The sequence below is a fragment of the Ailuropoda melanoleuca genome, chromosome 8 (assembly GCF_002007445.2).
Source record: "Ailuropoda melanoleuca isolate Jingjing chromosome 8, ASM200744v2, whole genome shotgun sequence".
In the NCBI taxonomy this organism is placed as follows: Eukaryota; Metazoa; Chordata; class Mammalia; order Carnivora; family Ursidae; genus Ailuropoda; species Ailuropoda melanoleuca.
This window is the reverse complement of record NC_048225.1, coordinates 97,323,954-97,336,512: the sequence shown is the minus strand read 5'-3', so window position 1 is coordinate 97,336,512 and position 12,559 is coordinate 97,323,954. Positions and strand designations below refer to the sequence as shown.

General features: G+C 35.1%; 1 protein-coding gene across 6 annotated transcripts in view; it reads right to left on the bottom strand.

The window, feature by feature from the left end:
- CFHR5 (complement factor H related 5) overlaps positions 1-12,559 on the bottom strand; it is a 136,657-nt gene that overhangs the window by 16,324 nt on the left and 107,774 nt on the right. For all 6 annotated transcript variants that reach the window (XM_034666966.1, XM_034666965.1, XM_019799710.2 and 3 more), the window contains 3 exons: positions 9,169-9,345; positions 3,875-4,057; positions 804-986 (listed from right to left, as the gene is read on the bottom strand). In XM_034666966.1, the coding sequence (XP_034522857.1) occupies positions 804-986; positions 3,875-4,057; positions 9,169-9,345 (543 nt within the window). The remainder of the gene's footprint in view (positions 1-803; positions 987-3,874; positions 4,058-9,168; positions 9,346-12,559) is intronic.

Sequence of the window (12,559 nt, the reverse complement as noted above, 5' to 3'; positions counted from 1 at the left end):
GGGATAGTCTGGTGATGGGTAGTAAGGAGGGCACGTATTGCATGGTGCACTGGGTGTTATACACAACTAATAAAGCATCAAACTTTGCATCAGAATCCGGGGATGTACTGTATGGTGACTAACATAATATAATAATAAAATTTAAAAAAAGGACTCCTTTTTTACAAACTAATTATTCACGGTTCATAACTTTTGTGAAACATCGATTTCTGTAAAGAAGCAGTGTTACTTTCCTCCATGATCAGAGTCCACTCATTCTTTTCTAAGTTCAGCATTCTGAGAGGTAACATTCCCCCGAGTAAACAGCACACCCTGGCACTACTAAGCAACATGTTCTCTACAGCCCATAATCTCTGATATAGGAATTGTTCAGAGTTGCTGAAATTAGCCCAAGATTAAATTTAAGGAGCCATCCTAGGCAGTGGCAACCACAAGGAACTTCTTTCAGTACTTTTAGATTTGTCCAAGCCCAGGAGATTGTAAGATATATTAACAAGTATTTTCTTGATGACATATGATAGACTAGTCCATGTACTGTTAAGGAGAGGTTGACCTTTTTTCTCCCCAACTTCTCTGTAGACATGAGAGGCCACCAGAGTATCAGGCTTACATACATGAAATTTGGAACCAGATTGCTGTTTCTGAATCCTAACTCCACCAAATACTCACCAAGTGACTTGATCAATGTCAGACAGGTTTTCAGCTGAATTCAGTTTAAGTAAAAGTCATCCTATGAAATTAGTCCATGAAAATTTTACCATGAATATCAAATCTCAGACTCCAGGAGAACATGAAGAACTCACCTATGCATTTTGGTGGTTCTGACCACTGTCCATTTCTGCATATTACATCTATGGAGCCCCGAAGCTCATAGAAAGACTGGCAACGGTACTGGACTGTTGATCCTGGAGGATATACTGATAATGGGAATGAACTGATATCTCCATTGCTAATAGGTGGAGGGGGACCACAATATTGTGTAGACTCTGGAAAATAAATAACATTGACGTGTTGAGAGAAAGCCAACATGTAGTGGAAGTGAAGTAGCATAAATAAATCTCCTCATATTTTATCTTCAATGTCTTACATGATGTCTGAGAGCTCAAGTAACTCATCTTATGATTTCTATACTGCAACCTGATAACCAAAAAATATTATAGTGCTTCCTTCTACACTAAAGTAAAATACACTTAAGTATCAAGTATATATGTATTATAAGGGCATGCAAGTAGAAGTATTAAGAATAGTTTTTATGTAAAGCATGATGAACAGGTAAGTAAATCTTATCTGGCCTACTGCCCACCATCTTCATAAAAATTTTTATTTAAAGAGGAAAGGTAAAAATAAATTACCCCCTCTCCATTTCTATTCTCTGGGACTACTGTTATTTTATGCAAATAGCATGTGTCTCTCAGCACATAATCATAAACTCTTAGTTTTACTGAAATGAATTATTGACATACTACTTTCTATTTGTATTTTCTGATTCCAAATAATAGCATAGCATCTTTCCTGTCAATAAATGTTTCAACTTCATGTTAAGAATGGCTGGGATAGGACACCTGGGTGGCTCAGTTGGTTAAGTGTCTGCCTTTGGCTCAGGTCATGATGCTAGAGTCCAGGGATCAAGTCCCACATCAGGACTTGCTTTTCCTTCTGCCCCTCACCCTGCTCTCATGCTCTCTCTCACTCTCTCTCTCTTTCAAATAAATAAATAAAATCTTTAAAAAGAAGAATGAAAAAAAGAATGGCTGGGATACAGGGGTTCCTGGGTGGGCTCAGTTGGTTAAGCAATCGACTCGAGATTTTTGCTCAGATCATGATCTCAGGGTCATGAGATGAGCCCCACATTGGGCTCCATGCTCAGTGAGGAATCTGCTGGAGATTCTCTTTCCCTCTCCCTCTGTCCCTTCCTCTGCTCTCTCTCTCTCTCAAATAAATAAATAAATCTTAAAAAAAAAAAAAAAGGAACGTCTGGGATATATTCCACTGTACTGATTTGTCTTCCCATATATCACTAAATATATAGATAAGAAATGGCCAAATAACTACTCTTATCCCAAATAACTTCTTCTACCACTTGTTTCTTCGAGTTACTATTCCTGCATTTTCTCAGACTAACTCTTTCATGTGGGCACTAGATTCCTTCCCCTTTAAATTCAGCAAAGACTCTACTCCATGAATTGTCCCCACTTTTCTGTATTAGCAATTTCTCCTTACTTGCCAAATCATTCATCAACATACAAACACGCTGAAAATGTCAAAACTTTCCCTTTTTTCATACCCTCTATCTAGTTACTGCTTCATTTCCCTATTCCCATTAGAACAAAACTACTTGTTTCCTATCCTCCCTGATCTGACTTTATCACCCCATATTCTCTCTTGAATATACTGCAATTAAGTATTCCCCTCTACTGAAATACCTCTAAGCAAAGTTACCAATTACTTTAGGTAGCTAAATTCATTGTTCAACTACCAGTCACCTTGTCTAGTTCTAGGCAGTCTTTGAATGTTCGCTATCCTGTTCAACGACATTTTGCAGTATGTCCTTGGCATTGCTTCTGGGACACTAGCTCTGGTAATGTGATTTATGATAAATATTTGGTCTTTCTCCCCATTGCTGGCACAGAGGTCCTAAAACCCTGGGGATTTCCTAAATGATGAGAGCAGTACATGTGTCTTTTGTTACATCAATGAGATGAATTTTGGAAAACCCACAGGTAACCTGAGGATAGGCTGGTTGCTAGGAGTACTAACCATGTGATTAGAGGGTGGAACTTTCAGTCCCATCTTGACCTATAGGGAAGGGAGAGGAGCTGGAGGTTTGAATCAATCACCAATGGCCAAAGGTTTAATCAATCATGCCTACATAATGAAGCCTCCATAAAACCCCAAAAGGACAAGATTCTGAGAGTTTCTGGGTTGGTGAACTTGTGGAGGTGTGGGAAAAGTGTGGGCTGGAGAAAGCATGGAAGCTCTTGCCCTTTCCCCATACCTTGCCCTACACATCTCTTCCATCGGGGTGCTCCTGAGTTAAATCCTTTTATAATAAACCCGTAATCTAGTAAGTAAAATGTTTCTCTGAGTTCTGTGAGCTGCTTTAGCAAATTAACTAAACCCAAGGAGGGGAGTTGTGGTAACCTCCAAAAGATAGCCAGTCAGAAGCAGAGATGACAAGCTAAACATGATGGCGTTCTTAACCTATGAAGTCTGATGCTATCTCTGGGTAGATAAGATAGTGTCAGAACTTAGGTGAATTGTTTCACCTAAGTTGTTTCACCTCACAGGTGTCCAAGACTTGTTTGTTGGGTGCGGGAGAATCTCCGTACAAACACACACACACACACACACACACACACGCACAATGTAATCGTGTCCTAGAATCATTTCATCAGCCTTCCCTAGTTTTTCTTCCACAACTCTATCTGGCTGCTTCTCACATCCCCAATCTCTAATAATGAAGAGTCTTCAAGGCTGTTCCTTTGACCTCCTCTCTTATTTAGCCATTCGAATTCTCTATGGGATCCCCTTCAGTGCTATAGCTTAAGATATCATCGGTACACTAGCAGGTGCCAAATTTACACCCTGGCCCTGCCCCATTACACACCTTAATCTGCATATCAAGTAAATATACTTAAAAGAAGTGAGTATCCAGTAGAGATCTCAAACTTTTTTCTTCTGTGGTCACTGCTGGAAGTACCTCATAGAGAAACAATTTTTAAAAGTGACAGAATTGGGTAACTAGATGACAATTTAATGCTTTAGAATACAGCGCAATAGATAAATCATAAGTTGTTTTTCCTGTTCTTTAGATAAAGCAAAGAAGGTTAGTAAACAGTTTTTAAGTAGCATTGTTTAGAAATAAACTACTAACCAATACACTGCGGTAATGACTGCCATTGTCCATTTTTACACACAATTTCTCTTGGTCCGAGAAGTACATAATTTTCTTTGCAGAGAACGGCTACTTTTGCTTTATTGTGATAATTCACTGTGGTTAGCATATTCTGAGCATTAGGTATCTGAGGTGGAGGTGGGCAGAATTCTCTCCATCTTTCTAAAAAAGGTTGGAATTAAATTATTTCATTAGTAAAAGCTAAGGAAAAACGGCTCAACAAGATACTATTTCAGCATAGTAGAACATCCAGTAACTAGTGACTCCTTCTTTGTGTGTGTGTGTGTGTGTGTACATATGATGCTATAGTAACAGATATACTTTATCTTAACATAGTTTATGGTTTGCAAAGCACTTTTGTGTTATAACCACTGGATTAAAGTTTCTCTGGTGTTCCCTTCTATTTCCTATTCATTATTCCATCAGTACTCTTGTATAATTTTCAAATTAACCCTTCTACATTTTTTCTAGCTAATTCATATGATTCAAACAAGTTATGTACATGTGACTCAAACAAGTTAAAACAAAAAAAATTAAAACGGCAATAGTAATGATAGAACCAACTAAGACTTCCCCTAATAACCTAACCTTTGACCTCAATGAAAGATTTTCATGATTTGCCTTTTGTTCTAAACATGACAATGATTAGCAATCGATGTAATTAGAATACCTCTGTTTGAGTAGGAATTAACTTCATTTTGGTGGCTTGGTTTATTCTAAGGGAAAAATTTTAAATGGTCAATTTGGATGCTAAAATATCATTATCTGAGCCACATCCCACTTCCTGACCTAGGCTCCTACAGCTCATTTTTTTTTTCTCCAGGACAGACGCTGCTGTCTAGTGACACTTCCCTTCAAAATCATTACAAATAAATTGATATTTTTTATTTCCCACTATACTATTTTCTTTTGAAATCAAGATAGAAGAATGATCTAGTATCTCTTGTTTAAGTACATTGGAAAATATAATAATAATTTGTAGTAAATATCTCAAAAATTATCTTAAATATAACCTAAGATCAGTATAAATCAGCTAAAACACACATACTATCTGAAACCTGAATTCTACATTGGGTTGTTGCTTATTTTTTTAAGGGAAGGAAGACACACTAGAATTCTATGCTGCAAATCCTCTAAGCAAAAACTATTTCTGTGAAAAATTAGAGGGGTATCTAGGAGGTGGGACCACTCATGCATATTCCTATGTTCTATATAACTTGCCCTCTTTATTTATCGGTTTAAGAAATATATGACATAAAAGAATTTAATTCCAGTGACATCATTATTCTAGTCAACCTTTAACAGGGCTGGCCTTTTATGATCTGTTTTGGCTCAATAACTCTGCAAAAGAAGATAAAGATTAGCCTGACATTTTAGCCTGACATGGGGGTGCCTGAGTGGCACAGTTGGTTAAGTGTCCACTTCGATTTTGACTTAGGTCATGATCTCAGAGTCCTGAGATCAAGCCCCATATCGGGCTCCACACTCAGCACAGAGTTGGCTTTGGATTCTCTCTCTCCCTTTCCCTGTGCCCCTCCCACTTGTGCTCTCTCTTTCTCTCTCTCTCAAATAAATAAATCTTTAAAAAAAAAAGATTAACCTGATATTACTGTTATTGTACCTTTTCAATTACTGAAGTCTGATTCACAGGCTAGAGGACAAGCTGTGGAAAGCACATGAAAAGAAGACCAGGCACATTCGGTAGCTAGATGGGGCAGTTTATTATGTAGAAACTTTCCTACTTCAGTGTCTCATTTCCTCTTTTTTGAGGAATTTTGTAGTGTCATTAATAATTTTTGTTTAGGTGTTCAAATATTTTTATTCAAATACAAAATCACAAGGATAAATACTTGATGGGTTTCATCAAGACGCCTGAAAGAGCATCAAGGTCTGTGATGCCAATCTTGGGAGTCAGTAACCACCTGCTGTCGTCTATCTCTAGAAGTCCCAGTGCAGGGAAATAGGGAGGCTGATGTCTATAATCTCAAGCATAGAAATAATTTTAAAAATTGTGAACAAAGCCCCAACCAACCAAATTAAATATTCATATATCATATAAATATCATTGCTGTTACATTTAGGTAAAAAATTATGCATAATTATGTCAGTTGTCCAACTTACTTTCCTCATGGAAGTATGGACATTGTCTTCAGAAATTTCAACCTAGTATAGATACAGTGCGGTTGAAACGGCACTAATAGAAGAACCTAGAAACAAATTCCAATTTTGATTTTGATCAAGTGATTTCTTGGGGCCTTGTATTCCTGATTTGTAAAATGAAGGACTTTGTTGTCTTTCATAAGAATAAGTCTGACAATCTGTGTGACAAATATTTGCCACTTGATAATGTCCTCACCTAATTGCCACCTGCCACCCACCATTACTTCCCAAAATTGTTATTAAACTCTTCTCTCAACTTTCAGGAAGACCTCCTCAATTTTTTACCTCACTCTGGAAAGATATTTTTATTATCTATAAGTACAACCTTTAAGAAAATCAAGTTGATGCAATAAATCAAATTTTTTAATGATTTTTATCTAGCTCATATTGAGTATTTGGGGGATTCTAAATACCACCTTTAATGTGTCCTATAAATTTTATAACATTTTTAGTATTAAAAACTATCAGTAATCTGACAACTAACAATGGAGTAATGGAACATTATGTACTGCCTTATCTAATACACAAATATATTTAGGTTCTAATGTTAAATCAACCATATAGAATATTTATTAATGCATATGATATGATAATAGGGGTAATAATGAAGTACCACAGAAGTATAATTTTTTTAAAAAGCTGCACAGTAGGGGTGCCTGGGTGGCACAGCGGTTAAGCGTCTGCCTTCGGCTCAGGGCGTGATCCTGCATTATGGGATCGAGCCCCACATCAGGCTCCTCTGCTCTGAGCCTGCTTCTTCCTCTCCCACTCCCCCTGCTTGTGTTCCCTCTCTCGCTGGCTGTCTCTATCTCTGTCAAATAAATAAATAAAATCTTTAAAAAAAAAAAAAGCTGCACAGTAATATCTCCAAAGTGCTTAGAAAAAGTAATGGGCAACCAATTGTTCTCTATACCAAAATTAGTTATGATTACATATGATTATGGATAATTACAAAATAAAGAAAAATTTAAATATAGGAAAGCCCAAGAGAATTTACTACTCGAAATCATCCTTTGAAAGAAATCATATAAAATATATACCAATCAGCCAGATGAAGTATTAATTCTTAACAAAAGAGTATGATGTCATTAGAAATTGTGAGTAAAAAGTAGAATATGTTTTCAAATATCTTTTTCAAAATTAGTATTATTTCATAGGTCAGCTATAAGTAAAATATTCTATTCATTGACACTGCTTTTACTTTTATTATTTTGCCTCCTGACATCTGGAGTTTACTTTTCCTAGCTTTTGGGGAGACAGATAGATAAATATCTCCAAACTTAATTTTTTGAGACTATGTCACTCCAAATTTTGTTTGGGTTGCATCTCATAGGTTTTACTGTATGTTCTTATAATTACCATATAGTTCTTAGTATTGTAAACACTATATTATCAAGTCATTTGGAAGTGAATTATTTCATAAAATGAAGGGTAGGGGAGTAGATAAATGTTATTTTAAATATTATTTTTTTGTGGTTATAGAAAGTGATCTATAGGATATTAATATTTGAAACTTGTGAGAATTATTTAATGCACAATAAGTGGTTAACTTAAGCAAACATTCCATGGACATAGAAAAGGTTTTAAAATTCTTGAAACTCTCAAAACAATATTTCTTCCTTATATAAAAATAAAAATATATTGAATAAAGAAATTTAATAAAAATAAAAACATTTTACTTGTTTTAAACAAATTAGTTACCTTACCTTCTTGAAATTATTGCTAATTTAAATTTAACATATTCTACTTTTTACTCACAATTTCTAATGACATCATCTTCTTTTGTTAAGAATTAACACTTGATCTTTCTGATTGGTATATATTTTATATGATTTCTTTCAAAGGATGATTTCGAGTGGTAAATTCTCTTGGTCTTTCCTATATTTAAATTTTTCCTTATTTTGTAATTATCATAATCATACATAATCATAAACAATTTTTTTAAGATTTTATTTGTTTATTTGACAGAGAGAGAGACAGCCAGTGAGAGAGGGAACACAAGCTGGGGGAGTGGGAGAGGAAGAAGCAGGCCCATAGCAGAGGAGCCTGATGTGGGGCTCGATCCCATAACGCCGGGATCACGCCCTGAGCTGAAGGCAGATGCTTAACGGCTTGTGCCACCCAGGCACCACCATAAATAATTTTGGTATAGAGAACAATTGGTTGCCAATTACTTTTTCTAAGCACTTTGGAGATATTACAGTGTTTATTCTGCCTTCTTATATTGCTGGTGAGAAATCTGAAGTCTACTCTATTTTCTCTATTTTATTGTCATGTCTCTGTAAGCACTATATCTTCTCTATATCTGGTTTATTTTAATTTAACATGGTGCCCATTTTATAATTGTTTGTAATTTATAATCCTGTTGCTCAAATAATTGAAAATAAGCTTTTGATGAATGTGAGATTTAATCTTAGGAAAATAATTTCTTAATCAGATCATTTTTCTTCTCTACTTTCTACTTTTGGTCCAGAATTTATAATATGTGTTAGTTATCTTTCACAACATCATTTCGGTTTTAATTATTTCCTAATGTTACTGACGATTAAGTTTCTGTNTGTTAGTTATTTTTTCACAACATCATTTCGGTTTTAATTATTTCCTAATGTTACTGACGATTAAGTTTCTGTTCTATTTTTACAGTTCTTTGTTTTTCTTTTATGATTTCAAGAGATTGTGATAGAGTAAAAAGGGGCTTACTCCATCATCTTTACCAGAAGGCAAGTGTTTTTAAATGATAATATTTGTCTGAAAATAGCATTATGAGTAGTTTCAAACTTCATAATCAGCTTAAAAATTACATATTGGGGTGCCTGGGTGGCTCAGTTGGTTGAGCATCTGTCTTCAGCTCTGGTCCTGATCTCGGGGTCCTGGGGTAGAGCCCCACACCAGGCTCTCTGCTTGGTGGGGAGTCTGCTTCTCCTTCTCCCTCTACCTTCCCTCCTACTTGTGCTCTCTCACTCTCTCTGTCTCTCAAATAAATAAATAAATAAAATCTTGAAAAACAATTACACATCACAATAAATAATTTAATTTAAAAGCATACTAATTATAAGAGCAATTTTCTGATAAAGCCATAACAAGGTCTACAAAATCTTCAAAACAAGCCTTACCTCTGCAGTCTTGTTCAGGATACCATTTCCCATTTATGCAGATTGATTGCATGCGTCTGACCTTCCCCAAACATCTGTAATTTATTCTGGCACTATGATTATATTCACGCACAAGTAGATTCATCAGTGTTTCTGTATGAAGTATTGGTCTTCTGCAACTCTTAAGTTGGTTTGTTTCTACAAAAAAGAAAAATACTCATACATGATAAGAATGTTGAGCAGAAGCTAGTAATTATTTCAATAAAACATCTGAAATAGTAATGGTATAATTAAATTATGTCTGATGCCTTCAAGCAATATCACATAAAGTTATTCTTAGTTTCATTGCAGAGACTATGCTCTTGAAAAAGGAAAAAGGAAAAAGGAAACAAAAACCCGTATTCCATCTTTGAATGCAGAAAAATATGTTGAAATCTTTTGGGAAATGGGAGTGCAAGATAGATTAGTCTGGTCCAGGGTCTTGACTGGAGAGGACAGTCCTTATGAAACTTCATTCAGCCTAATTTTTAAAGGCCATGAAAAGGCATACATATATAATTGTTTTCCACATCATTATGTTAAATAAATGTTGTCACAGTATTTCAATAATAAAAAGAGGTAATGCATGAGTAAGTCTGTGAGAAGTACAGTCTTAGGAGAGATAAATCTGGGTGTCACTTGAGGTTCAATTACTCCCACATTTCAGAGGCTTAGTAAGGACCCTGACTCAACAAATCAGAGTAAGCTCAAAGGAAGAACAGCCTAATGACAGCACTCAGAACAAGCATTTACGGTGGGCCACTTGCTTGTCTAGGTAGTTTTTATTGTTCTAATTCTTCCCTACTGTCCATAAGTATATAGATCATTATGGAACCTTTCCTGAGGGTGTCAAAGGATGGGATAATGAGACATAGATTGCTCTGCTACTTCTCTCTGTTTATGTGTTTTCCTCCAATAATCCCTAGTTTTAGATTTACCCTATGTGATGCTAGTGATTGGATGTCTGTATTCCCCTTACATAAAAATTGTTGACATGAACATATATAATTTACACCTTTTTATAAAAGAGTCCAGGCTCTTGGGGCTGGAACACATTCCCTCCCTACAGGTCATCGTGAGTGGACAGTGACCAGGTTCTGCAACAGCTACAGTTTTCATCCCCAGGAGTGGGGAGGCCAGTTGATAATCCAACAATCTAGGAGATGAGGGAAGAAAGTGGTTCTGGGTTTTCTACCTTAGAGTCTTGAAGAATAGCAGCAGAGAGTCTGCTAGTCTTTAACGTTTAAAATTAAAGTCTTGAATATATTGGGATTGCTGGACATAAGCCAAAGGAGAATGGTATCTGAGGACATCAGGAGAAAATATTTCTGCATTATGACTGAAAGCCCAAGGACTGCCAGAATGCAGGGTGAAAAAGCAGAGCACACAGGCTGGTGGGCTGACAGAAAAACCTGAAATGGATTTCACAACTTCTGTGGAAGACAAACTAGTCAGAAAATCTAGAATGGAGTTAAAAGAATTAGAGGCGCAAGAAGAGCAAGAATCAGGCCTAGTTCCTAGGTCACGTATCCAACTCTCTCTAAGAGGAGATTCCAAACACCCCAGAGCTTGATGAAACTTAGGCTATATGATTATTATTTTGTCTATTGTTTCTGGACCAGGCAGAGGTATTTTTATGAGCTAAAGCAATAAAATAAAAGAGATTAATTATTTATAAAAATAAAATATCCAAATTTGTTATTAGAACTAATATGGGAATTCAGCAAGATTTTGCTGGAAACAAAACCAATATACAAAATTAAATTACAATCTTGCATGTAGAAAGTATAACTCTTCATACATATAAATTAATAGAAGCTCTCATTTGTTTTCAATAGAATCCCAAAGGACTTAGGGAAAAAACTTATTTAAAAATAATTTTAATGAGGTTTGATATAAGACCTGAATAAATAGATTGAAACATTATATTCATGAGAGGAAGAGTCAATAATAAATAAAATTGATTACCATTAGCTGAATTTATAAATTTCATACAATCCCCAAAAAAACTAAACCAGAATTATCAAAGAACTTGGTTTTAAAATACAGATGGATTGGGGCATTTTAAAGAATAGCCAAGATAATTCTAGTAATTAAATAATAAAGATTGTTATAATAATAATGATTTTTCCATATCAGTATAAGAATAGACAAACAGGTTAAGGCAGCAGAATAGATAATCTAGAAATAGATATATTTATAAATAGGGTACTACTAAATGGAATATGGGGAAATAAATATTAGCAGAAAATAGAACAGGCAATTCTCTTAATATTGATATAGTTTTCCACATAGAGACAAAAGCACTCTAATATAATGTAAATATATCAGATACATTATAAAGAAATAAATCTTAGTAATGAGATCATAATGCTTAGAAAAAAAGGGAATATCTTTATGCACCTAAAAAAGTAAGGGATTCCTCAACAAGATACATATACATATACAATTGAAGAAAGGCAGATTGATCAATGAGTTTAAACAAAATCTTACAATGAAAAAGATATCACAGAAACATTACAATAAAACAAATATACTTTAAAACATTTACAATATAATTATGAGAAGATTCAATTCAGAACTCAAATAAATCTTAAAATCAGGAAGACAATACAAAATAAAAGAAAAATGCTCTTTGCACAGAAGAGAAAATCCTAGCCACCAATGGATATTTGTACTAATGCTCAAAATTACTATTATTCAGAAAAATAAAATTAAATATGGATAATGATTTTGACCCATTGACCTGGAAAAAATTCAAAAATATTAAAATATCAAGTGGTGACAAAGAAGAGTAAAATCTCTGTATATAGTTGGCAGTACCTTGTAAAGTCAAAAGTATCTACAACCCGAATCCGTTAACTCCACTTGTAGCCATATGCTTAGGGAACCACTGAAGCATGTCTCTTAAACCAGGTCAAAAATAAATAATGTCCATTCCCAATAGATAATGAAGTGATAAAACAAGGTACATTCTTTTTTTTTTAAAGATTTTTTTAATGTATTTATTCAACAGAGATAGAGACAGCCAGCGAGAGAGGGAACACAAGCAGGGGGAGTGGGAGAGGAAGAAGCAGGCTCATAGCAGAGGAGCCTGATGTGGGGCTCGATCCCACAACGCCGGGATCACGCCCTGAGCCGAAGGCAGACGCTTAACCGCTGTGCCACCCAGGCGCCCCAAAACAAGGTACATTCTTAACGGAGATTACAGCACAGTAAAATTACAATGTTGAAAGATAGAGCATTTTGCAAGTAGACAATAATTTTGTGTAAGTTTAGGAAAAAAGCACAAAAATCTCATCCTACACGTTTTAAAAAATTATATAAATATATCAATCTCTCTCTCTCTATATATATATAGATAGATAGATAG